Source organism: Urtica dioica, chromosome 10 (genome assembly GCF_054948205.1).
Source record: "Urtica dioica subsp. dioica isolate 48M chromosome 10, U.dioica_male_clone48M_v1_H2, whole genome shotgun sequence".
NCBI classification, from domain to species: Eukaryota; Viridiplantae; Streptophyta; class Magnoliopsida; order Rosales; family Urticaceae; genus Urtica; species Urtica dioica.
In genome coordinates, this window is record NC_142765.1 from 19290682 (window position 1) to 19317728 (window position 27047).

Below are 27047 nucleotides of genomic sequence, written 5' to 3' on the forward strand. Positions count from 1 at the left end.
GAGCTATCCTCCTTTCGTTTTGAGTTGGACTGTTAATTACTCCGTAACACTTTTTTAGTCTGAAAGCTCTACTTTTTTTATTCTTCTTTTTTTGTCCAATTGTAAGATAGAGACCACACAGCATAACCCATAATCGACGTTGATAATATGATTAATAATAATACTAAACATATTAGAATAAAAATAAAAAGGAACTATTCCTAGAATCCTAGTCTACATTACAAGGCATGCGTAGATATATTATAGGAAACTTATGTCTCCCTTTTACTGTACGACGTATTAACATACTTTTGGCCTTTTGTGATACCTGTTAACTGTCTATTTAATTATTATTATTATTATTATTACTATTAATAAATCTATTGCAAGTTCAAACGAAAGTCGGGGACTTAACAATATAGCTCAAACTTAAAAATAAAAATAAATTCTTTATTTTTGAAGCGTAATTTTTTTTAAAGCAATTATGCTTAAATATTTAAAGTAATTTGCAATATAATATGCATAATATATATAAGTGCTAAAGAACAGATCAATCTTAGAACCAATTTGCAATTTTCTTTTTTCTGAGTCAACGCAAATGATTCATATCAACCACCGCGACGGTGAACAAGCTCTTCAATCTTCTTCAAGAAAATGCCCCATTCCGGACTCTCGTCCCACTGCAAAACATTGGTCCGCAGCTTCGAAGCCTTCTCGGCAAAATCGGAAGCTCCACTCTTGAGGCTGATCGAGAGCTCTTCGATCTCGGCCCAGAAACAAGACACCCCACACGACCCCTCTTTGGCCCTCAAGGAGTGCTCGAGCCACCTCTGAGGGAACACGTAACGCTTTGGCCGACCACGGACCATGTACGGCCCAGTGTCATCGTTCTTAAAGTGCCTGCATTGCCACAATTTTTATTCACCAGGGGCATCTTTGGTAATATAAAAGAGACGAGAGCCTCCTCTCACGAATTGAACAGTGTTTCGTGATTTGTTTTTGAAGAAAAAATAAGAGATTGGACTATAAACACAAGTAGTGTTCATTCGTACTGGATTTTTTTTTTTTAACGGAAACATAAAAATGTTTTAAAAAAAACTTTAAATTCATTTTTTTTTTCAAACTTATATTTTTCTAAATGGAAATTGATTTTCGGCCCGATTCACGAGCCCCGAACAATCCACTCACGTGATGACACGTGGCAACAAACTGCCACGTGTCATCACGTGAGTGGATCGTTCGGGCTCGTGAATCGGGCCGAATAGCATTACTCTTTCTAAATACATCTCTATATATTTATTTTTCAAACTAAAATATATTAATTATTCAACAAAAACGCGCTGGGCATATATTGCTTGTAGATACATTTAAAGTAATAATAAACATAATTTGAAAATAAATTTTAGCTTTGCACATGCCTGTAGTAATTTGCCACGTCTAGTGGCTCGACATGGCAGCGGAATCGGGTCCCGAGCTCTATCCACTCTTTCGAGACCTCGAACTGGTCGGGGAGTTTGTAAGATTTGAGCATCTCGATGATCTCGTCCCACATCCCCGCGAGCTCGAGCCTCTTCACGTTTGCCTTGAAGTCCTCTTCGCTTTCCATGAGCTTGAAGGAGTCGAAATACTCGACTCCCCTGTGCTCGCACGCCCTCTTGTACTTCTCCACGGCTTCCAGTGCTCGCTCGATATCAGCCACCTTCAAATCCGCTTTCCTGAGATTTCTAGTCTTTTGCTTCTCCGATTCTCCTGCCGCGAGCAAGCATAGCCTGCCTCGCGGACACTGCATACAAAATAAATAAATAAAAATACGGAAAAGTAAAAAAAAAAACCCCGAGAATTATGACTCACCAGTCCGAACTTTTCCGCAGCGTCAATAAGTACGCCGGTCAATTTTTCCTCGTCCGAACCCGGACTAGTGAAAAACTTTGATTCCCCGATCCTCTCCAACAGAGCCTTGTACCGAGAATGATCCACCAAGCCCTTCCGCGCGATCGCCCGAGCGTCTTCTTCGGTCTCGGGTTGGATAGAGTAAAACAAGAGCTGCAACGTTGCCTCCGAGTTGTCGAGCCACACGAGCTTCACGCCGTCTTTGTCATCGTCATCGAGGAAGACGTGGGCCCCGAAAGGCCTGTAGGGACTGAGCTCGGAGAAACCCGAGAAGGTCTCCGTGAGCAGGTTCGTGCCCTCCATCAGCTTGCAAGCCGCGTGGCTCGTGACTTCCAACGCGCTGCTGAGCACGTCGAAGAAGAGCTTGTCGACGTCTAGGGCCGGGCCCGAGACCTTCTTATTGGGCTTCTGGGCGACGAACTCGAGGGCTCGAGCCAGGTGTGGCTCGACGCAGTTGAAGGGAGTGAGGAAAAGCCGAGGAATTATGTCGTGCCTCGCTGCCACGTGGACGAAGTGGCGGGCCCAATTCTCGCGTCGGAGGGCGTGGGAGAAGATGTGGCAGCCGATTAGGGGCGACCCGAGCGTGACGCATATAGGAGGTGGGCTCGGGATTTGGGCCTTTGATTTCGCGAGATCTTCTAGAAGCCAGATCGTGGCAAGAACCGCAATTGGGCCGCCCGATGAGTAGCCCGTGAAGACGATCTGTTTCTTGTGTCTCACGGCATCAACCTTTTTTTTTTTTTAATAGAAAGAAAGAACACAAGCCAAAAGGTCAGTGAATGTTTTCAAGTGTTGAGAAACTCTTGAGACAGTGCATTTCTTTTTTTGGACAAACAATGGATTTTACTTTTGATAGATATGTCACATGAATTCCTACTTTAGTGAGCGTGTATATCAATCAATAACTTGCTAATTATTGACAGTACTATTATTAACCAACCCAGAAGACTTTTAAAGACTTGATCAAATGACTAATTATAAATCAATCTCCTAAAATACACCCTATTGACTTCAAAGATGATGTCTTGGAACCATAAATGAATATATATATATATATATATATACCTTCTTCTGCAACTCTTTAACTAATGACTGAAATTGTTCCTGAAACGCTTGGTTGACTTTTGCTGGTTCGTCGACGCCGATGCTCCTCAGAGAAGGAAACAAATTGATGTCGATCTCAATTTCCCCAAAAGGTCCATGTTTATACCAATTATTTACAGCCCACAAACAAGGGAAACTGAAAATCACTTCCGAGTCACAATCTTTAACGATGAACGGTTTGTTTGGGAACTTGTGAGCTTTTGTGGCCTCAATACAAACCCTCTTGACGATACTCTTTTTGCTCTCCAACATCCTTCCAATATCCTCTTGGCTTCCCATATTTTTCTTCCCGAATTGATTTTTTTTTTTTTTTTTTTGCTGATTGTGTTTGGTTTTTCTGTTTTCTGGGATTTGTTGCTATAGATTTAAGAATATGAGTATGCTAAGGGAATAATCATTGCCTAGTAACTCTTTGGTCAAGTATTTTTGGAGTACTATTTGTGGTTGAAAAGTCTGGGCCTTTAAGAAAAGCTAGTTGTTTTGTGTTCTAGAGAGTCGCTGTATTATTTAATTGGAAGACTAGTTGACTTGGACTTGGTTGCTACTTGGGAATTACTTCTTTTAGTCTGAAAGCTTTTTGATTCGCTGCTCTACATTTTATCTTTTGTTTTCCAATTATAAGATAGAGACTACAAAACTCATTGTCGACGTTGATCAAAAGAATAATAACACAAAACAAAAAATAAAAATAAAAAACCTAAAAGGAACTATTCCTAGTCTACAAGGCACGCGTAAATTTTAGTAAACTTAAGTCTCCCTTGTACTGTACGACGTATTGAATACTTTTTGCCTTTGTGATAAGTGATTACTGTCTTTTTCTTTTTCTTTTTTTGAGAAAAGTGATTATTGTCTTTTTAAATAGAATAAATTGGTGTGCATCTTGATAAATATAAAAACGTAACAATTTTTCAAGATTCTATTCAAGCAATGACAGCCAGTTTTTAAAATATTGGGGGGCTGGAAATGTTCCATTTTTATACGGTTTTTGAGCCATTCTAGACGTCCGATGTAAAATTTGTGGTTTAAAAAAATTTCTGAAGTACATTAGAAACCATTTTGTGGACCAAGATTACATTCCACTTGATCTCTCGAGGATCGTGGAAGCTTTTTTTGATCTTTTCAAGGTATACGAGGCGAAACTCCTACCGCAATACCGAGCACAACCATCTCAATCACAGACGCAGTATCCGAGAAGACACCAATACACGAATGTCTTCGTCAACGCGCCCGCGTACAGCCCATCACCTCAACAACAAGAAGCTGGGACAAGTCAGACGAGGTCGAGCGCAACCGACGCACGGTCCCATCCGGAGATCCAAGAGTACGATCGGAACGATTGGGTCAGGACGGATGACGAAGCCATCGACCTCTTGGTTTGGTGGAGACAGAATGCGAGGAGGTTCCCGGTCTTGTCATCTATGGCACAAGACATCCTCACCATCCCTGTTTCAACCGTGTCATCTGAGGCGGCTTTTAGTAGCGCGGGCCGCATCATCGACGATAGAAGATGTAGCTTGAAACCGGAGTTGGTCGAAGCATTGACGTGCGGTAAAGATTGGATTCAACATAGAAATCGAGCACAAGAAACATTCATGTGCTTCGATATTCTTGACGATTTTGAAGTTGATTTCGCAAATGTAAACATAAATGGTTAGACTAACTTGTATAACTAAGGGATATCCCGACCCTTGTCCGGGATAAATTTTCAAATAATTAACGAGGAAAGGGGTGCTCTTTTTCCTCGCCGTCGCACCTTTTTAGGGGTCGGTGAGGTTTTTTAGGAGGCCCATATTTAATTTCACATTTTTTTTTATTATTTTTCTACACATTTACTTCAAAATCTTTTCAATTACGTCCTTGTATATAATTATTTAACTTCATTTAAATCTTCATTTCTACCCACTTAATTTAAATTTCTTTCAATTACATCCTTCTATTTAATTATTTAAATTATTTTAAAACGTTATTTTTTTTTTACACCTAACGGGGTCCCGACTTCCCGTTAGGCGAAATCCCGCTCCCGTCCCATTACATAACGGGACGGGACTCCCGTTTGATCAAATAACGGGAGGGGATCACTGGCGGTAGCGGGAGACGCGGGAGATCCCGCTAGGCCAGGTTTAAATGTGATACACAGAACTTTATTTTTATGCTTTTTTGGTATTCTAATTAAATTTTTTTCATTAATTTCAGTTCTTCCGTGAATTTTTTGGCCAAACTGTCAGTTAAGTGCTCACGTTTTTGGCACGTGTTCACTCAGGTTAGGGCAGCAATATAATATCAACTTCGACAGACACAAAAAATAATGTTTAAAATTGTTTTAAAATTCAATGAATTATGATAACATATTAAATGGAATTTGAAACGTTTAAATTATAATTTATTCACTTAATTTAAAAAGAACGTGATTCAGCGTCGTTTGGCTGGTTATGGTCTGGTTGATACACTTTTTTTACTGCTTCGATCAACATGCTTCAAGATATGTTAAGACATATTGCCTTCTGTGCGCAGACTGTATTTCTAGCAAGTTTCATGTTGTGCCAGAATGATTCGCAAAATTCTTTACTCGATGGATCTTCGCACGTGTATGAGTAAGGAAACCCTAAATTGACTTCTTGTCTTGTATGACTACTGTAAAAGCCGAGTGCTACACCCTTAGTAATTTTGACGCACACATTAAACTGTTAGGGTTCTTAGACGTGCAAGATTGGCAGACTGGGAAACTAATGGTTTAATTCGTGTGGTGTAATTCTCTAAACATTTTTCCAGCTATCTGAGTGCTTGCGAAATATTGAGTTTGTGATTGCGTGATTGAAGTCTTCACGTGCGTTGACATTGAAGGTGACCAGACATCGGGAGCGTGTTTGAAGAGTGGAATTGAGAGTGATCTCAAATTCAGGGGGAGACATGATTTGGTATTCACTGGTAGTAATAGGAAAAGGACATTGAGACTGGTGTTGTTAATATAAGTCCATTGTTATACTATCGAGTACTTATTGATTTAGAGAACTTATTTCCACTGGGTTGAGAGCCCCCCCAGAATAAGTGACGTTGCACCGAACTAGGTTACCACTATTTGTGCCATTTATTTTACGCACTGTTATTTTTCCATCACTTCATTGAAATAAGTTGTCGAACACATTGATTATGCATTGTGTGTGATATCTTGTCTCTTTCTAAACAAAATTTCACCTAGAATCTTGAGCTATAAAAAACTCTCTTCTAGCCCCTTTATGGATGCTAATGGGAAAATATGACCTCGTTTCTTTAGCGGTTGTACAAACGGGGAAGAGAAGTTCTTGAAAAAAGATGTCAATGAACAATGAGTCACGGCGATCGATTGAAGTGTCCAGAGACAAGTAGCTAGTCAACTCTCATTCTCTTCGATCTATCACCGTTTTAGACTCTGATCAAGCTGACTTATGTGCGAATTCTTTATCTTAGAATACCTCCAAAGTACATGTCTTTATGTGACCCACCACAAATAATTTTTTTTTCCGATACACAGATTGCTCTAAAATCGAGGAATAAAATAACGGATCAGTTGTCACCTTTGCAGCAACTGCGAATCTCGAACCCATGTCTTTTTTAGATGCATATGGTGAAGAAAATGATAAATCAACCCGCTTTGGGTAGAGAATGATGGACATTGTTGCTTAGAATGACTATGACTTCCTCTTGGCCTTTTTTTTTTTTTTGAGGGAAGAAGCTTTCATTGAAAATCACAGTAGGAACCGAATGTCTTTTTGGATACAAGGATAAAGCCACGCAGGGCAATCAATTGGCCTTTTGGAATCATCTTGCCTAGTATTTTTACAATTAATGAAGGGCTGGGATTCTTTAAAAAAAAAAAAAGATGTATAGTAATATTATAATTTAATTTGGCTTTTGCATATTTTCAGATTGCAATATTTTCAAAATGGCAGTTATTTTAAATCATTTTAAAAATAGCAATTTTTTAAATAATAAACAATTGTTTTCTTATAAATAAAAGGATAATTTACAAGATTACCCCCTGAACTCGTGCTTGATTAACAAAGCGTACCCTGTACTCGGATTTTCAACAAAAAATACTCTGAACTCAGGTTGATGTTGACTTTTGCCCCTTCTATTAAACTTTTTCAGTTACCGTCCAATTGAGGTGCACGTTTCACTCACGTGAGCTGAGTATGGAGGGTATAAAGGTATATTTGGCTATATAATTGTATTTCATTTATTAAATAACTCGAAAATATTAAACCTAAAGATTAAAACCGCCCAAAAAAGTCTGAAAAATAAAACCCCAAATCGCAAATTTTTAGGGTTTCTTCGAAAAAGGATAATTTCGGCGTGGATTCCTCCAGGTTGTTCGATGCGAAGCACTGGTGGTGGAACGAAGTCCCCGGCCAAGAAAAAGATGTCTCCGGCCAAGAATAAGATGAAAGGAAAGTCCCCGAAAAAGAGAGCGCAGTCTCCGACGAAGAAAAGGGATTCCAAAAGTAGCGCAACAACCCATAAGTTACCAAAATAGGGTGAGAAAGTGTTATTAAATAAGAAATGCAGTAGGGACCACTATGTACGGTGGACCTGAGATTGTTGTTGCGAAGCCTTAAATTCGAAACACTTGGGACCACATTTGATGTGTTTGTCTGATGTTAGTGGGTTTGTAGGTTTGAAGCTTCAATTTCGAAATAGTAGGGACCACTAACTTCAGTTTTTGGCTTTGTGTTGTTGGTTGTTCACGTTGGATTCATTGTGAGAATCCTTTGTTTATTGATTATTTAACCTCTATCAAATGTGTTTTATTTACTAGTTTATTGATTAATTAAACTTTGGATATCCTTAAACTTTATCTGATGTGTCCTTTTATTTAGGATCCTGTTATTCACTAGTTTAATGATTAATTAAACTTTATCTAATATGTTTTAGGATCCTATTTTTATTTACTTGTTTATTGATTAAGATGACTGTATGTAACGTGTTTTATTTACTTTTTTGTTTGATTACAGTGAATGGGTCTGGTAAGTTCACATTTCAAATTCACCATGGTGGTAAAATGAAATTGGTGAATGATCGGTCGTCTTACGTCGAAAACAAAGTAGATTTTGTAGACTACATGGACATGGATCGGTTATCGATAGTGGAGATCGACGGGATACTCATTAAAGACTTGGGATACTACGGTGGAGCAATGTATTACGTCATACCCGCGTATTCCGATGAGCTTGTATTGCTTTATTCAGACCAGGCCTTGATGTCCATCGTAGGCGAGCTAATTGAGAACACGTTTGAGGTGTTGTTGTACTTTGACCACCCCATTCAAGAAGGAGGAAGTAAGTCGGTGCTGCTATTAGATCAGAGTCAACATGATGACACTTCACGTCCAGTTGAAGAGACTCAGTCAGTAGTTGAAGGGAATCAAGGATCAACGAGTCCAATTCCAGAGAGTCAAGTTCTTGAGAGTCCAATTCCAGATAGTCAAGTTCCAGAGAGTCAACCTCAAGCGTCCCAGAGTCCACCTCAAGCGTCCCAGAGTCAACCTCAAGCTTCCCAAAGTCAACCTCAAGCGTCAGAGAGTCCACCTCAAGCTTCACAGGTTCCAACACAAGATACTCAAGTAGAAGTGGAAGCAGACGAAGAACCAGAAGTGGAAGAGCACAAAGAAGCAGAGATCGAGGAAGATAGCGGATTTGAGATGAGTGAGGACGACGTGATCGTTGACGGAGCGTTGACGGAGCAGCTATAGATGGAGGCCTAACAGGCAAAGGAAAAATGCATCTCAGTGATGAAGAACCACTATCTGATACAGATAGTGACTACAACGACGAAGATGATATAGACTTGAAGAACTCGGACGCGTCTAGCGAAGAAGAAGCGAAGACCGATAAACGTCGTTCAGTTTGGAAGAAGGTGCTTCCCAAATTCCAGGAGTTTAGACAAGACACGGATATGACACAACCGGGACTCAAACTAGGATTAACTTTTCCTAGTGGAAAAGTATTCAAAGATGCTATTCGAGAGCACTCTATCCGATCCGGGAAGGAAATCAAGTTTAAGGTCAACGATTCAAACAGAGTTAGAGCTGTTTGTAAAGATAAGACGTGCAAATGGTTATGCTATGCCTCTTTTCTCGGTAAGACAACCACATTCGCGATAAAGACGTACGTGCCTGAACACACATGCCCGAGAACAAATGAAAACCGGTTTGCTACGTCACGATGGTTGTGTAAAAAGTATATGCCAACCTTCACAGAAAACGAGTCTTGGTCTGCTATTGGCTTCATGAACAAGGTACAACAAGACTTAGTCTTGAATTGCTCAAGACAAAAGGCGTACCGGACAAAGAAATTCGCTGATGCGGTGATAGAAGGCTCGTACAAAGAGCAGTACGCTAAGTTGTGGGACTACGGGTCTGAGATCAGGAGATCCAACCCCGGTTCCACGGTTGAGTTTCTAACCGAGTCCGATGCAGAAGGTAATCCTATATTCCAGAGGCTCTATATTTGTTACGCCGATTGTAAAGCTGGTTTCGTTGAAGGATGTAGACATGTTATCGGTTTGGATGGATATCACATAAAAGGACATCACACAGGTCAGTTGTTGACGGCCATTGGCATTGATGCCAATAACAGCATGTTTCCTATAGGGTTTGCAGTGGTTGAGTCCGAGTGCAAATCGTCGTGGGCATGGTTTTTAAACTTTCTGCGAGACGATGTGGGCATACACAATGGACATCATTGGACATTTATTACTGATAAACAGAAGGGGTTGAAGGAAGCACTGAGTGGGATGTGGGAAGAGGGTTCTGTACAGGCAGAGCATAGACATTGTGCACGGCATCTGCAAAGCAATTTCACGAAGGTAATGTACTAATTTTCTGATATTATTAATTGATGTCTTGATGGATTCACTCACTTAAATACTGAATTCTTGATTCAATGTCAGGTTTTCAAAGGTCAATTTCTTAAGAACAAGGTAATGGCAGCGGCAAAGCAATATTCCGTCCCAAAGTTCTTTCAAGAAATGGAATTGATCAAAGCAGAGGATCAAGACGCGTATGATTGGTTACTGGATAAAAACCCCCGTAATTGGGCCAGAAGCAGTTTCAGAACAACACCAAAGTGCGACATCCTGCTTAACAACCTTTGCGAGAGTTTTAATGGAACTCGGGCCGTGTTGCTAGCTAGAGGAAGACCTATTCTCTCTATGTTAGAGAGAATTAGGATGTACCTTTTGCAGAGATTCAGCAAACAACGTCTAGCTGCGGAGAAATGGACGGGCGACATTGGTCCTCGGATTTACAAAATCGTTGAACATAATAAAATCAGCAGTGGTGCGAACATAGCAATCTTGTAATGTATAAACTTTTGTAAACGCTCGACTTGTGAATTTTAATAAAATGGACGGGTTTTATTTCAAATTTTTGTTGCATATGAGCATCCTTAAATTTTAAATATCTTGAAAAATGATAATATTTAAGGTCGATGAAATTTCGGAATGAGAATATTCGAGTGAACTCGATATTATTTCCGAATAAAACCATTCGGAATAGACTCGGAGATTTAAAAATCTCGAGAGTAAAAATAAATTCCGAGATCCCTTAAATATATTCAGGATAACGGGAAATAATAATAATTTTCTCGGTTATTTTTCAAGATTATTTTTAATTAATTAAGGAGATGATTGTGAGATTTTATTTTAAAAGGACTTAGGTGCAACAAATGAAGGACGAAATGTTAAAGAAAGTTGGAAAAATGGAGGGTTTGGCAATTAATCTGGTCATGCCACATGTCCACACGTGGGACCCGAGTATTATTCCACGTAGCTTCCTCTCTCTTCTTCTTCTTCTTATCATGTCCATCTCATGCTTCCTTCATCTCCATCGCGACCTGCAAAGAAAAAAAAAAAAAAAAACCCAGATGAACGATCACATCGTCGATCCTTATCACTAATCTCCATCTTCTTCTTCAACCTTCTTGCTCTTCCTTGCACGTCTTCCATCGAGAACCCTTCTGCGTACGTCGACCGAGTGAAGAAAACACCGTCGCCGCGAGCTCGCCGAGAACGTCGTCGCCGAGGAGGACCAACGTCGGGGAAGGGAAAGCTGTGAATCTCGCTATTTGGACGATCCTCGTCCTCGCGTGATCACCAAGCTCCAGCGGTGGACGCGTGCTCCGACCGAGACGAGCCACCACTGCCGCGAGCTCGCCGTGACGCCGGCTGAGAGGAAATCGCCGGAGAAGGAGTGTGTGAGCTCCGGGAACCACGAAACAAGGTGAGATTTCTCACTTGGTTTTGAAATCTGAAACCTAGGGTTTATGATTTCAGATTTGGGAGTTTTTGGTTTGTGATGGATTTGTGAAATTGAAGTGAGTTTGATATGGATTAGTAACCGAATAGTATGGATTTGTGCTCGGAATTGTTAAATTGAGAGCAATTGTTTGAATTTCTCATGAATTTTTGGACGAAAATGATGAATTAGGTTTATGTGTTCATGAGATTTGGGGGTTTTTATTCTGGACGGATTTGAATGTTCTTGGATTGATTTATGCTCGGATTTATGGTTATTTGAAATTGTTTTGAGGCCGTGATGAGTTGTTTGTGAATTTTGGATACTTGAGATTTGTTTGTTTTGTGGCCGAGTGTTGTCTTGGCCGAGGGCTGTTTGTGGCCGTGAGTTTGGTCTCGGTTATGTGTTTTGGTTCACTAGTTATGTTGCTAAACTCTAAGCCTCGAGAACGATTTACATTGAGCTTGTTGTGTATTTGTTGATGAGTCGGGAATATTTTGTGACAAATTGAGATTCGTGCTAGTTGTTCGTTTTCGGATTCTAGGTTTGAGTCGGGAGTTGGACTTTAGGAATTGACTCGATGTTCATTTCTGAATTTCACAGCTCAGTCGCAGATCAAGTCAAAGCGAGCGAGAATCGGCGGAAACTGAGCGCGTCGAAGCCGAAGAGTAGTGAATTCAAAAAAAGATTTTAAAGCTCGATCTCACTCGTGAGTCGTTTATCGCTCTATAGCGTTAGACTCGAGTTTTAATTTTGGATTTGATATTGTATTCAGGGATTATTAATTATTTATTTAAGAATGTTCGAGAATTTAAATTCTGGTTAATTAATTCAGAATTCTCGGTTTGTATGATTTCTCGGATTATTCATTTAATTTATTTAAGACTCGTGAAAATAATGATTTGGATTTTATTTCGTACTCATTCTCTGGTACGAACTCACATGAGTCTTGAATAAGTGAATTAAATTCTCGAACCCCTGAACCGACTCGCAGTGAATCCCGATAACGAACTTTAAGCTCGTCAGCTTCTCCCGAATCATTGACTAATGAGATTTCAACTTCAGGTTTTAGTTTCTCGACGCTTCAGGATGTGTTAACGCTTCAGGATGTGTAGAGTCTCGGGAAGCGTGAAAAGCAAGGAAACTCCGGAAGTCAACAAGTTTTCAGACGATCTTTTCCAGGTAAGTGTGGAGACATAAGTCAACTACATACCAAGGGAATAACCCTGTTTGTTTGTGCATTTATTTGCTAGTAAACAAGAGTAGGTGAAAGCCCTAAAATGAATAAACTTAAAAGTTAAGGCTTCGGCCACTCTTGCTTGAAAATTTAGTTCGGGTACGCCCGTTAGGTTCAAACGCTAACTTGAACCAGCCACGTTTTCTATGTGTATAGTTAGACCTCTCTTCTAACTCTAGGAAGTAGGTTAGAATCGAGAGGACGGAAGAGTGATAAGACTCTCGAATTCAATCGGGAGTAGAGAGTTCGAAAGTCACATTTCGAGCTTTCAGCTTAAAACACTTAACGAGCTTCAAAGGGAAATAATAATTTCTTTCGGGGTTTATCCCGTTACGCTCTTCCGTATATAAGTTTAACGTGTACGCTGCTAGCCGCAGAGTACCCAAACTTTAATTAAACTCGTGTCGGTGGTACCCACAAGTCAACGACTTGTGTTTGTGGCAGACCTAGGTGGTTTGTATGGCGCTGAATACTCAAAACTGGGGAGGACCCAACGGTAACGGGAAGTCGCCACGAGCGAACCCGATGGTAAAGGGCAGTCGCCTCGAGCGAACCCAACGATAACGGGCAGTCGCCACGAGCGAACCCGATGGTAATGGGCAGTCGCCTAGAGTGAACCCATTTAGCAATGAGCAGTCGCCTCGAGTGAACTCATTGTCGTGCCAAGGCGGCACACATGCGCCGACGTCAGATGAAAATGGTACCACTAGTGGATCCCAGACAATCTTAAAACACCCAAGCCGCCGTAAGACTGCTGCTCGAGGTCTGAAGATGGCTTATTGTCGTTGTGGAGATCGTAGCAGAAGAGGATGTACGATCTTGCATAACGACAAGTAAATAGATAGAGTGTGATGTCACGCGTCAGTCATGCTCTAATGTTATGTTCTAGCTATATCTAGCAATCATTCTGCATCCTTGTGTATTTGCTTGCACGTCACATGGCATTAGTCGTTTTACTTTATAGATAGACTCCCACTTACTGAGTCAATCGACTCATAGTTTTATGACCATTGGTAATGTAGATAAGGGAAAAGCTGGTAAGCGGGAAACGAGATTGAAGACCGAGACTGAGCGCGTATTGCCTTGACCTATGGGCTATGGGGTTTCTTAATCGGGGGTTAGTGTCTTCTGTTAAAACGTTCCGGAACATATTTGTATAGGAGTCGCTATAAGACTCTAAATTATAAAAGCGAAAAATTTCTCCGAATTTTCGCAAACTATTTTATTATGTTTGATTTATGTGTTTATATTATGAGTTATGTACAGATTTGAGTTGATCGGTCGCGGCTCGTGGGCGAGCCGTCGCTCATGGGTCGTGACAGATTTTGTGGTATCAGAGCCCCAGGTTTAGCCGTTTCTGTAGACTTGGGATACGTGTTCTCGGTATAGGTCACGAGTATGCCATGTGATAGTGTTGTGATTAGACTCGACCTGTCTAGAGATAGGTTCGACATGACGCAGGATGAGTTGCTAGGAGATAGATCTCTCATCCCCGGTGAGATTCGTATGTACCTCAATAGGGTCACGTGAATTCCTTCGACCGCAAGTACGTTCAGTGTCGTGGGAGACACCATCACTTAGGGACCGGTGGACCGGTCTGTCTTGTGGATGGATGAGTGTCATCTCGACGCTTCACTGCTTCCGTACGAGTATCGCGATGACCCCTCCTTATTGGCCAACGTTGAGTCGATGGACTCGTTTCACCGCTGACGGCATTAGAAGCCGAGATTGTGAGATGTTCTTAAAGGTGATACAATACACGTTCGGGGCCAGGGGAGATAGACTAGTGGGAGGAGTAAGCTTACGGATTCTACCAGCTCGGGATTGAATCGGTTGTCCGATGCGGAGACCGACTCGTCCAAGAAATTGTGGACCGGTGTCCGATGTGCTCGAGGATAGACTCCAGCGAGGTATCAAGTATTGGGAGCTGTGTGTAGAGCTTCAATATCTGATGCTTGAGTCTGATTGTCCCTCGTTCGCTGTCTTGCGAATGCAGACTGAGTTCCTCGTCGTGACGCGATGTGGTATATGAGTACCTCACCCCTAATGATTGCTTTTCCGGTGGTTGTTCCGCATGATGACGAGAAGGTTGACTGTGACGAGGGAGATTCCGAGAAGGATTCCGCTGAGCCTTCGGACAACCCAGCTGCGTAGACGTTTGCTTGTCAATCACGAGAGTGGTTGCTTTGTGTGCGTAACGAGAGAACTAGCATTTTGTGCTTAAGTCTCGTTTGACTAGCTCTTGAGAGGCTAGTCCAGGTTGGTTATGCATTCTCGATGATGTGACTTGGATTTTATCCATGCCCTTTTCAATGAGTAGAATGGAGCAGGCATGGGGCCTAGACGGGACCCGTTTAATGCCGAGAATGTTACAGCGGCGGATCTCACGGAGATCAGACACGCGCTGGAGAGACAAGCTGTTGATGCGACCTAAAGAGATGAGATGAATCGGAGGCTCGCGCAGTAGCTAGATGAGCAGAACCACACGATCGCAGAACTCTTAACGACGCTGAACGCGCCGCCTCAACAGCACCCAGCGCCTCCAGTTCCAGGAGAACGACTAGAAAATCCACTGCAAGTGCCTATGGATCCTCCTGAGGAGTTCAACATCCAGATTCCTGACATCGTTCCTCCTATGAGCGAGCCGGTATACGAGAGGTTCTGTGAGCAGAGCCTCCGACATTGACAGCCATGTTGATCTAGATGCAGCTGAGAACTGGGTCAAGAAGATGCATCAGATCTTCAACTACATGCAGCTATCTGTTACCGAGAGAGTGGCTTGCGCTGTGAATGAACTGGAGGATGAGGCTAGGGGCTGGTGGGAAGTGATGACGTGGTTCCATTTCCTCAAACTGTTCCATGGGAAGTATCTGAGTGAAGCTAACTTGTCGGACAAGTTCGTTATCGTGTTTATTGACAACATCCTGGTTTACTCGAAAATCAAGGCAGAACACCAGAAACCAGCAGGAATGCTGCAACCACTTGAGATTCCACAGTGGAAGTGGGAGCATATAACGATGGATTTCGTGTCAGGTCTGCCAAAAACCACAGCTGGTCACGACTCAATCTGGGTCATTGTCGATAGATTGACCATATCAGCTCATTTCCTGCCCATCAAAACCACTCACACCGTGGATAAGCTCGCTGAACTCTACATAAAGGAGATTGTACATCTTCATAGGGTTCCTAGCTCGATTTGTTCCTGACCGTGATGCTCGCTTCACATCCAGGTTCTGGAAGAGATTACAAGAGAACCTGGGAACTCGCCTGAAGTTTAGTAATGCTTTTCACCCGTAAACCGATGGTTAAAGCGAACGAACAATCCAAGTGTTGGAAGACATGCTCCGAGCTTGTGTTTTAGACTTCCAGGGCTCGTGGAGTCGTTATCTTCCGCTAGTTGAGTTCTCATACAACAACAGCTATCAGGCGACAATTGGCATGGTACCATATGAAGCCTTATATGGACCGAAGTGTCGCCCTCCAAATCACTGGGATGAAGCTGGTGAGAGCAAGTTTATTGGATCTGATATGCTTGAACAAACCACAGAAGCGGTTAAGAAGATCCAAGCTCGAATGAAAACCTTCTAGAGTCGTCAGAAAAACTACGCTGACAGGCGTAGGAGGCCTCTGGAGTTCGAAGCAGGGGGGAAAGTTTTTATGAAAATCTCACCATACGAGGAGTGATGAGGTTTCGGAAAGAAAGGGAACCTCAGCCCGAGATATGTTAGATCTTATGAGATTCTAGAACGAGTAGGTGAGGCAGCATATCGCCTAGCGCTATCACCATCTATGTCCAATCTCCATGATGTGTTTCACGTGTCCATGCTATAGAAGTACGTGTTTGACCCTTCGCATGTTCTACAAGAGCAAGAGTTTGAGATCTCTCCTGGAATCAGATATGAAGAGCTAGCCGTTGCGATTCTTGATCACAAAGATAAAGTTTTGAGGAACGAGACCATTCCTTTGGTCAAGGTTTTGTGGAAGAGGCATGTTGTAGAAGAAGCTACATGGGAGCTTGAGAGTGAGATGCAAAAGAAGTACCCTACTCTGTTTTAAGTTTCGAGGACGAAACTCTTCTAAGGGGGTAGGGATTGTAATGTATAAACTTTTGTAAACGCTCGACTTGTGAATTTGAATAAAATGGACGGGTTTTATTTCAAATTTTTGTTGCATATGAGCATCCTTAAATTTTAAATATCTTGAAAAATGATAATATTTAAGGTCGATGAAATTTCGGAATGAGAATATTCGAGTGAACTCGATATTATTTCCGAATAAAACCATTCGGAATAGACTCGGAGATTTAAAAATCTCGAGAGTAAAAATAAATTCCGAGATCCCTTAAATATATTCAGGATAACGGGAAATAATAATAATTTTCTCGGTTATTTTTCAAGATTATTTTTAATTAATTAAGGAGATGATTGTGAGATTTTATTTTAAAAGGACTTAGGTGCAACAAATGAAGGACGAAATGTTAAAGAAAGTTGGAAAAATGGAGGGTTTGGCAATTAATCTGGTCATGCCACATGTCCACACGTGGGACCCGAGTATTATTCCACGTAGCTTCCTCTCTCTTCTTCTTCTTCTTATCATGTCCATCTCATGCTTCCTTCATCTCCATCGCGACCTGCAAAGAAAAAAAAAAAAAAAAACCCAGATGAACGATCACATCGTCGATCCTTATCACTAATCTCCATCGTCTTCTTCAACCTTCTTGCTCTTCCTTGCGCGTCTTCCATCGAGAACCCTTCTGCGTGCGTCGACCGAGTGAAGAAAACACCGTCGCCGCGAGCTCGCCGAGAACGTCGTCGCCGAGGAGGACCAACGTCGGGGAAGGGAAAGCTGTGAATCTCGCTATTTGGACGAGCCTCGTCCTCGCGTGATCACCAAGCTCCAGCGGTGGACGCGTGCTCCGACCGAGACGAGCCACCACTGCCGCGAGCTCGCCGTGACGCCGGCTGAGAGGAAATCGCCGGAGAAGGAGTGTGTGAGCTCCGGGAACCACGAAACAAGGTGAGATTTCTCACTTGGTTTTGAAATCTGAAACCTAGGGTTTATGATTTCAGATTTGGGAGTTTTTGGTTTGTGATGGATTTGTGAAATTGAAGTGAGTTTGATATGGATTAGTAACCGAATAGTATGGTTTGTGCTCGGAATTGTTAAATTGAGAGCAATTGTTTGAATTTCTCATGAATTTTTGGACGAAAATGATGAATTAGGTTTATGTGTTCATGAGATTTGGGGGTTTTTATTCTGGACGGATTTGAATGTTCTTGGATTGATTTATGCTCGGATTTATGGTTATTTGAAATTGTTTTGAGGCCGTGATGAGTTGTTTGTGAATTTTGGATACTTGAGATTTGTTTGTTTTGTGGCCGAGTGTTGTCTTGGCCGAGGGCTGTTTGTGGACGTGAGTTTGGTCTCGGTTATGTGTTTTGGTTCACTAGTTATGTTGCTAAACTCTAAGCCTCGAGAACGATTTACATTGAGCTTGTTGTGTATTTGTTGATGAGTCGGGAATATTTTGTGACAAATTGAGATTCGTGCTAGTTGTTCGTTTTCGGATTCTAGGTTTGAGTCGGGAGTTGGACTTTAGGAATTGACTCGATGTTCATTTCTGAATTTCACAACTCAGTCGCAGATCAAGTCAAAGCGAGCGAGAATCGGCGGAAACTGAGCGCGTCGAAGCCGAAGAGTAGTGAATTCAAAAAAAGATTTTAAAGCTCGATCTCACTCGTGAGTCGTTTATCGCTCTATAGCGTTAGACTCGAGTTTTAATTTTGGATTTGATATTGTATTCAGGGATTATTAATTATTTATTTAAGAATGTTCGAGAATTTAAATTCTGGTTAATTAATTCAGAATTCTCGGTTTGTATGATTTCTCGGATTATTCATTTAATTTATTTAAGACTCGTGAAAATAATGATTTGGATTTTATTTCGTACTCATTCTCTGGTACGAACTCACATGAGTCTTGAATAAGTGAATTAAATTCTCGAACCCCTGAACCGACTCGTAGTGAATCCCGATAACGAACTTTAAGCTCGTCAGCTTCTCCCGAATCATTGACTAATGAGATTTCAACTTCAGGTTTTAGTTTCTCGACGCTTCAGGATGTGTTAACGCTTCAGGATGTGTAGAGTCTCGGGAAGCGTGAAAAGCAAGGAAACTCCGGAAGTCAACAAGTTTTCAGACGATCTTTTCCAGGTAAGTGTGGAGACATAAGTCAACTACATACCAAGGGAATAACCCTGTTTGTTTGTGCATTTATTTGCTAGTAAACAAGAGTAGGTGAAAGCCCTAAAATGAATAAACTTAAAAGTTAAGGCTTCGGCCACTCTTGCTTGAAAATTTAGTTCGGGTACGCCCGTTAGGTTCAAACGCTAACTTGAACCAGCCACGTTTTCTATGTGTATAGTTAGACCTCTCTTCTAACTCTAGGAAGTAGGTTAGAATCGAGAGGACGGAAGAGTGATAAGACTCTCGAATTCAATCGGGAGTAGAGAGTTCGAAAGTCACATTTCGAGCTTTCAGCTTAAAACACTTAACGAGCTTCAAAGGGAAATAATAATTTCTTTCGGGGTTTATCCCGTTACGCTCTTCCGTATATAAGTTTAACGTGTACGCTTCTAGCCGCAGAGTACCCAAACTTTAATTGAACTCGTGTCGGTGGTACCAACAAGTCAACGACTTGTGTTTGTGGCAGACCTAGGTGGTTTGTATGGCGCTGAATACTCAAAACTGGGGAGGACCCAACGGTAACGGGAAGTCGCCACGAGCGAACCCGATGGTAAAGGGCAGTCGCCTCGAGCGAACCCAACAATAACGGGCAGTCGCCACGAGCGAACCCGATGGTAATGGGCAGTCGCCTAGAGTGAACCCATTCAGCAATGAGCAGTCGCCTCGAGTGAACTCATTGTCGTGCCAAGGCGGCACACATGCGCCGACGTCAGATGAAAATGGTACCACTAGTGGATCCCAGACAATCTTAAAACACCCAAGCCGCCGTAAGACTGCTGCTCGAGGTCTGAAGATGGCTTATTGTCGTTGTGGAGATCGTAGCAGAAGAGGATGTACGATCTTGCATAACGACAAGTAAATAGATAGAGTGTGATATCACGCGTCAGTCATGCTCTAATGTTATGTTCTAGCTATATCTAGCAATCATTCTGCATCCTTGTGTATTTGCTTGCACGTCACATGGCATTAGTCGTTTTACTTTATAGATAGACTCCCACCTACTGAGTCAATCGACTCATAGTTTTATGACCCTTGGTAATGTAGATAAGGGAAAAGCTGGTAAGCGGGAAACGAGATTGAAGACCGAGACCGAGCGCGTATTGCCTTGACCTATGGGCTATGGGGTTTCTTAATCGGGGGTTAGTGTCTTCTGTTAAAACGTTCCGGAACATATTTGTATAGGAGTCGCTATAAGACTCTAAATTATAAAAGCGAAAAATTTCTCCGAATTTTCGCAAACTATTTTATTATGTTTGATTTATGTGTTTATATTATGAGTTATGTACAGATTTGAGTTGATCGGTCGCGGCTCGTGGGCGAGCCGTCGCTCACGGGTCGTGAAAAATCTGGTCCGGGGGTTTTAAGTATCAAATTCAGAACATGTATGGGAGCATGTACGCAGTTGACTTAGGCACAAGAACCTGTTCATGTTGTCGATGAGATTTATCAGGTACGTCATGAAATGTATCCAATATTTTAAGTAGTTACCTTATTACTTATATGGTTTCAACATGTCCGATCATCCATAGGGATTCCGTGTGCACATGCCATTGCATGTATATGGGAAAGATCGCAGCAAGTAGAAATGTATATCGACGATTGCTACAAAAAAGAGACGTACATGAAGGCATACAAACACCAAATCTTTCCGATGAATCCTATCGAGCAGTGGCCTAAGACAGGTCTAACACCTATGGGAATGCCGCCAAATAGAGCAAAGCCGGGAAGACCCAAGAAATTGAGGAGAGTAGAACATGATGAGGTTATTCCACCGGGTGGAACCAGAATGACTCGAAGATACGTCACGGTTACATGTTCTGGATGTGGAAAATCGGGTCACAACCTAACGACATGCTTTAGGAGGACACAAGAAGAACAGGTCATCTATTTTCTTAGCTACAAAAAAACTGTGAAGATTTTCTAATTTCTAATAAACTTGCAGAGGCAACAACAACGACATGCTAGAGATCAACATCAAGCTGCTAGACATGCTCACCGAGGTACTGCTGAAGGTGAAAGTAGTCAAACAGGAGGCAGTCAAGGCACTCAACAACCACAGCCTAGGGTAAGTCTATCATAACTGAAATACATTACCTTATAGATACCTTAAATAGCAATGTATCTAATCAATTGAAATGTATACAATTACAGCGTAGCCCGAGGCTCAACATGGTTCCAACGAGACGAAATGTATTAGAACCGAAGAATTTGTTCTGATTCTCGTGTTTTTGGACCACAATATTATGGTGAACAAGTTATGAAGTTGGATTACCGGTCTTACAATCATATTTTGTCCTTTTGGGTAGTTTTTTTTTGTGCATTTTGGTAGACTTGGCTCGTTTAGGTCTCGAAATGATGTAATTTAGTGTGTCAAACTTATGGTTTCTTCAGTTTTTGGACATGGAATGCAAAGTTTGTAATTTCTTACTATCTTGTTTGATCAAATTGAATGATAACTTTTGGTTGAAATGGAATGCAAATTTACCAGCAAAATACCATAAACCTATTACACATACCATTACACTTACACAGTTACACATACCATTGCACACATAAAATACCATAAACCTGTTACACATACCATTACACAGGATATCCCCATTACACATACCATAAACCTGTTATACTACTGCAAGTATATGATCACAAATAAAACTTTAACATTACACACAGCAAAATACAATTACACATACACAATTACACATACCATTAAACACATTCAGTTTGGGGCTATTTGAAACAAAACGCATAAATTAATACAACAACAATTATTAACATAATGTTCTTGATTTTTTGGGCTTCTGCAATCAGTTTCACACTCACTTCCTTCGCTTCCTTCATCTCACCACGGACTTGATACACAGCGGCGTTAATATTACGTACTTCTGCTAGAATCAACTGGCTCCCTTCCTTAGTCTCGCAACTGGCTTCATATACAATATTCTTCTTCGCGCCTTGATCACTCATTCCCTCCTCCTCCAGTTTATTTATTTTCTTCAATAAACCCGGGATAATTTGGAGAGACCTTTTACACATTTTCGAATCAATCCATTGTAACATGCCACAACCAGCTTCCACATTTTTCTGCGAATAAAACCCATCACCGTCTGCAATTAATCAAGTGATACGCAGACGACAACCAGGAATACAAATATTAATAAACCCTTACCTTGTATCTGGAACAACCATAAAACCTTCGACCTGGGTTGTCACACGTCCATGACGTGCGCTCGACACTCAACAGACCGCATTTGCAACGAGGACTCCGACGACTCTCCACTGCTTCGTCGACGCTTGCTGTAAATGCGCTATTCGACGACGAATCCTTGTGGAACAAGTATACAATCTGAGATTATGGGTTCGTTTTGGGTTGAGAAGATTGGTTTGAAGATCGACGACAACGCCCGATTTGGGTTTTAAAATTGAAGAGACCGCGCGATTTGGGTTTGAACACCGACGAGACGCGCGATTTGAGTTTGAAGACAGACGAGCCGCGCGATTTGGGGGTTTAGGGTTACACGGATTTTGGGATTTTGTAATTGTTTCCGATTATGTTCAAATGTTGACATAATTTATTTATTAGTTTTTAATAGTTTCCTAAGGGTATAATGATAATTTCAACTCCATACTCAGCTCACGTGAGTGAAACGTGCACCTCAATTGCACGGTAACTGAAAAGGTTTAACAGAAGGGGCAAAAATCAACATCAACCTGAGTTTAGAGTATTTTTTGTTGAAAATCCGAGTACAGGGTTCACTTTTTTAATCAAGCACGAGTTCAGGGGGTAATCTTGTAAATTATCCTAAATAAAATTATAAATAGGACTCAGAAGTCAGAACAGTAAAAAAAAAAAAAAAAAAAAAAAAAAAACTTTAAACTTCAAGAAATTAATTATCTATAACTTAAAAAACAATATGTATGCAATAAAAAATTTAAACATTCTATTTTTGCGACTAATAAAAAAATCGGCTACTAAAAATAATTACCATTATTAAAAAAAAGCTTCATTTTTTTCATCATTCTATACATTACATTCATTTGAATATTGAACCTATTTTCGCGTCATCGCTCTCACAAACAAGACCTCGATTCAAATCAAAACCCATCTTCCGACTCCGTCGAACTGAGAGACTTTTCCGACGCGAAGCTCGCCCGGAAGCTCGAGAAGAACGGCCTCCTCGGCGGCGATAACGGCGTCGGAGTTAACGGCGGCGACGTAACGGCGACATCGAACCCGAAGCCGAACCCGTTCCTCTTCTGCCGCAACTTCCTACTTATCTCAACGCAGACTTGGTCAACGACGTCAACGAAGTCCTTCACTATCACAAACAGCTCGAACGGGTTAGTCTTGGGGCTTGGGTTACTGAAACTGCTTTTCTTGCCCCTCAAGTCACCTCTCTCTCCGGCCTGGTAATACTCTGTCGTCCTCTTTACAATCTCCATAACCCTAATTTGCTCCTCTCTCGCCGCCATTATCTCTCTCTCACAGTTATCCACGAATCCGCTCATTTCCTCATGAAACCACGTCCCTTCTTGATTATCTTCCTCCAAACTCCTCCGAATCTCCGCCGATTTTGCCGCGAGTCCGTCGCAGAGAGAGACCAAACCGCCGTAATCAATCGCCGCCGCCCTCTTCACGCCGGAGAGTTCTCCGGAGCTCATCGCCTCTACAGAAGCAAGCCCTAGCGCCACCGGATCTTCCTCCTCCTCCGACCTCCGCCGCCGGAGATTCTCGCCCTCCGACCGAGCGACCTCCTCGACGACGAAGCGGAGGAGATTCGTCTCTCCGTCGTTGCTCTTCACGTCGGAGAGCTTCTTCAGCGCGTTGAGGTTGAATCCCTGGGCGTTCCCTCTCGGAGTCCCCTCGTTCATCTTGTTCCCCGCCCTGAGAATCGCCTCCAGAAGCTTCTGGAAGGTTCCACGGGACCTCAACTCTCCGCAGGCCAATTCCAGGGTCCGGAGAGACTCCCTGAACCCCGCCACGTCATCGCCGAACCTCGATCGGAAGAGTAAAGCCTCGAAGCGGGAAAAGGCCGAGGGAACGGCGCCGAGGACGTGGAAGAGGAACGACTCCGCGTCGGCGAGCTTGCTGGGATTTCCGTCGAATCGGAGGATCTTTGAGATCTCGTCTTTGGTCGGTGCGATCTTGGCGAGCCTCTCGAGAGTCTCGGCGCCGAGTTCGTGTCCCTCCTCGGTCACAGCGCCGAGGATCTCGCGGCGCGACGTGGCAAGCGATCTGAGAACGATTGCCGTGTTCTGCGACTTCCTCGGGTCCAGCAAGAAGATCTGCGTCGGCGGGCTCGAAGAGGCTTTCGTCAGCGCCGAGAAAATGTTGTCTCTCTCCGACGTTCCGGCGCTGTTCTTCGTGGTGTACCCGAACAGCCTCTCCATTAGTTCCTCATCGAATCTGGACCAACCAACAAAATAAAAAGAAAACGAAATCAACCCAAAGAGAATTCGATACTATCATCACCCCTGATTATTTTCAGTTATACCTGAACGATCCATTGTCGATTTCGTCCCAGACGGTCGAATGATCGGCTCCCGCGGGGACTTTGTCCCAATGCAGAGGCTTGAGCTTCATTTGGCCGAAACCCCTTTTCGCATTTGAGCTCTCCTCTGCTTTACCGGCCGCTTTTCCTCTTCCCGTGAACGACGTTCTCCGGGATGAAATCCAGCTACTTGACTTGGCTGCCGGAGAAAACTCCGGAGCCGCCTCCGCCACCGGCGGCGGAGGTGGCGGCGGCGGCGGAGGAGTATTTCGCTTTGGCGGCGATGGTGTTGAAGCTTGCGTAAAATCATTACTTGTTTGGTGAGATTGATTGGACGAGAAATTCAATGGAGCGAATTCAAAGGAGGTTTGAGTTTGCTCAATTACTACAGGCTTCGTTGGATTGTGCAAAAACGGATTATTATTATTATTATTGCTTTCATCACAAACTATCTTGACCTCAGATGGTTGATGATGAACCCTATTCATCATCATCATCATCATCGCTTCGTCCGTGGTCTTTTTGTCTCCCTCGGCAGCCGCGTCCAATACTCTCTTCTCCTCGGCCCGATCATCGTCGTAATCATCGTCGTCATAACGATCATCGTCGTAGCTCGGGTTAAACACGAACTTTGGGAAGCTAAGATCGCTCTCGCCGCTCGTCTTGACCTGCCCTTCTTCGACCTTCCTCAAGCTGAAGCCGTCGATGATGTCACCATCGCCGTCGTTGATATCGCTCCTCGGCCCGAAACCGTTTGGGGTTTTGGGCTTGAGCCCTTTTCGAGCCACGGTGATGTCTTCGCGCCGGAAGCTTCCTCTGAACCCGTCGTTTCCGCGGCGGCGGCGGCGAAGGACGAAGCATCTGTAGAACGAGATCAGGATCACGGCGGTCAAGGCTACGGTGACCGTGGCCGTGGCGGCGATGGTCTTCGCAACGATCTTTGTGTCTTGTGAATGAGACATTTTTTTTTCTTTGTAGATTGAGATAGAAAGAGAGAAACTTTTGAGTTGATTCTGAAGCCTGAATGAAAGAGCTTCGAAGAGGACAACACAATGATTGTGTGGTGGTTGACGTTTTTTTAATGAATGTTGTGATGATTGTTGGTTTCATAGATGATCAATGCTTTTTGTTTGTTCAAATAAGATAGATAGGTAAGTTATTGCTTCTTTTTTTTTCTTTTCTTTTTTGGCTGTCCTTCATTGAAATCATCAACGGCATAGAGATTGTATTGCTACTATAGTAGCTGTTTCATTGAATATGTATTAATTTAGACAACCTTGTTGGATATGTTTCTATTCCTGTATGAGCCAAAGATCATGTGAGCTATTTGAGTTGAGAGTTGGTTGAAGTAAATGTGGGTATTATTTGCAATTTGCTAAGCTCACTAGCCATCTTTATTGAGGACGTAATTAGTAGTATAGTGACTTGCTAATATATGCTTCTATAAATATATTCTAACTATAGCAAGGGCCTGGGCAACAAAATTTCTTCAAACCAAACTATATGTATAGTGAATGATGGGGTCAGTTTGAGAAGTCAGCCATTGTTGACCACTGATTAGCAAATCAAAATGAAATGATTATCAATACAGGCTTTGCATTCATAGATTTAATGAAGATGCTTTAAGATTTTGTGATAATTTGACTAGAAAAAGGCAAGCCAATGTTAATCACATGAAGTCCAAGATTGTCTATAATATTTTTTGTATATATATATATATGAGAAATTTCAATTTTTTTAGACCTCAAGTAGCAAAAAAATCCGTATATATACTTGTTACTTACACAATATTAAAATTAGACTTTATTTATGTTTTGGGATAAAAATATCCCTAAAACATTTTGGAATCATTCGAGAGCATCGGAAGTCGTTGAAAACCATGTTAAACCATCGGAGACCATCGACAAATAAAAGAAAAGTTTAAAAAGTTTTAGGGGTATTTTTTTCCAAAAAAGTTTTAAAAGTTTAATATTGATATTGTGTAGATTTTTTATACTTAATAGGATTAAAAAATGAAATTTCTCTATTATATTATATTATATATGCATTAATATAACTCTTAACTTTGTCTCGCACGAAATATGGATATAAAGATTACGAAACCTCATCTATATTATTTGGTTTTAATATTTAAAAAAAATGGACATGAATAATATTTTCTTCCATGTTTTATTTTATCGAATAGTCATTTATGATGGAAATCATCACAATTGACGTATATAAGATTATTAGTTTTGAAAAAATAAACTTAACATTTTAGTTTAAAAAAAAAAGAAAAAAAAAAAGAGAACACTGAGTCCAATATTATTCATGTCCACTCAAAAAAAAAAAATCTACTGTTGTGTTGTGAGCTCAATTTTTCTAATAAAGATCCACGTGAAAGAAATTGGACGTGTATGTCTTCATCTACCTCTATTTAGTGAAGAATACTGAAGATAGAGAAAAAGGTAATTGAGAAATAAATAATTATGATATCCTAAAAATATATTAAAGGAGAATTGACACAAATAATACCATCCGTGTTACTTATCAGATATAGCCCAAAACCAAAAAATTGACACATGTAGTACCTAGGCCATTATGTAAAAACAATTATACCCTAAGAAATCTTTTAAACGCATGCAAACCCATTCCCAGCTATTTTTCATGTTTTTCCAAAAAAAAAAAAAAAAAACCCTCATCTTCTCTCTCTTTCTCTCTCTCGCACGATCCCCCATTGTTTCTCAGTCAAAAAGTATCACTCGGCCAAAAACACCAGCCCACGGGAAGAAAGAAAAAAAAAAGAAGAAAAAGAAAGAAAAGAAAGAGAAAGAAGGAAAAGAAAAGAGGAA

The 27047-nt window shown here is 41.6% G+C and overlaps 3 protein-coding genes and 1 long non-coding RNA gene across 6 annotated transcripts; 2 read left to right on the top strand and 2 right to left on the bottom strand.

Moving 5' to 3' along the window:
• Positions 1-398: 398 nt before the first annotated feature.
• Positions 399-3553, bottom strand: LOC149383769 (protein EDS1L-like). The gene is made up of 4 exons (XM_089629122.1): positions 2935-3553; positions 1831-2598; positions 1398-1762; positions 399-879 (listed from the first exon to the last, which is right to left on the bottom strand). Exons 1-4 carry the CDS (start codon positions 3250-3252, stop codon positions 588-590), a joined length of 1743 nt encoding a protein of 580 aa, XP_089485248.1. The 5' UTR covers positions 3253-3553; the 3' UTR covers positions 399-587.
• A 13554-nt stretch (positions 3554-17107) lies between these two features.
• LOC149383770 (uncharacterized) lies at positions 17108-20058 on the top strand. 3 transcript variants are annotated; one of them, XR_016301658.1, is made up of 4 exons: positions 17108-17495; positions 18054-18218; positions 18575-18691; positions 19769-20058. It is a non-coding gene; the product is annotated as an uncharacterized LOC149383770 (long non-coding RNA). The 3 variants fall into 3 exon arrangements; XR_016301659.1 differs by having other exon boundaries at positions 18124-18218; positions 19769-20057; XR_016301660.1 differs by lacking the exon at positions 18054-18218 and having other exon boundaries at positions 19769-20055.
• Positions 20059-20136: 78 nt separating this feature from the next.
• On the top strand, positions 20137-21002 carry LOC149383771 (uncharacterized). Its single transcript, XM_089628340.1, has 4 exons — positions 20137-20174; positions 20254-20603; positions 20667-20789; positions 20876-21002. The coding sequence occupies exons 2-4, from the start codon at positions 20310-20312 to the stop codon at positions 20939-20941; spliced, it is 483 nt and encodes a 160-aa protein (XP_089484466.1). The 5' UTR covers positions 20137-20174; positions 20254-20309; the 3' UTR covers positions 20942-21002.
• A 162-nt stretch (positions 21003-21164) lies between these two features.
• Positions 21165-25178, bottom strand: LOC149383772 (uncharacterized). Its single transcript, XM_089627909.1, has 8 exons — positions 24220-25178; positions 22827-24131; positions 22380-22395; positions 21894-22070; positions 21501-21808; positions 21336-21353; positions 21286-21292; positions 21165-21227 (listed from the first exon to the last, which is right to left on the bottom strand). The coding sequence occupies exons 1-8, from the start codon at positions 25176-25178 to the stop codon at positions 21165-21167; spliced, it is 2853 nt and encodes a 950-aa protein (XP_089484035.1).
• Positions 25179-27047: the final 1869 nt, after the last annotated feature.

Coding starts and splice junctions, on each gene's coding strand:
- LOC149383769 (XM_089629122.1), bottom strand. CDS start 3,252: ATGGGAAGCCAAGAGGATATTGGAAGGATGTTGGAGAGCAAAAAGAGT. Junction 2,599..2,934: donor TTAAAGAGTTGCAGAAGAAG/GTATATATATAT, acceptor AAAAAAAAAAAG/GTTGATGCCGTGAGACACAA. Junction 880..1,397: donor GACGTGGCAAATTACTACAG/GCATGTGCAAAG, acceptor GTGGCAATGCAG/GCACTTTAAGAACGATGACA.
- LOC149383771 (XM_089628340.1), top strand. CDS start 20,310: ATGTATATCGACGATTGCTACAAAAAAGAGACGTACATGAAGGCATAC. Junction 20,604..20,666: donor GGAGGACACAAGAAGAACAG/GTCATCTATTTT, acceptor ATAAACTTGCAG/AGGCAACAACAACGACATGC. Junction 20,790..20,875: donor CTCAACAACCACAGCCTAGG/GTAAGTCTATCA, acceptor ATACAATTACAG/CGTAGCCCGAGGCTCAACAT.
- LOC149383772 (XM_089627909.1), bottom strand. CDS start 25,178: ATGTCTCATTCACAAGACACAAAGATCGTTGCGAAGACCATCGCCGCC. Junction 24,132..24,219: donor ATCGACAATGGATCGTTCAG/GTATAACTGAAA, acceptor TGGTTGGTCCAG/ATTCGATGAGGAACTAATGG. Junction 21,809..21,893: donor ATGGTTGTTCCAGATACAAG/GTAAGGGTTTAT, acceptor TTTTATTCGCAG/AAAAATGTGGAAGCTGGTTG.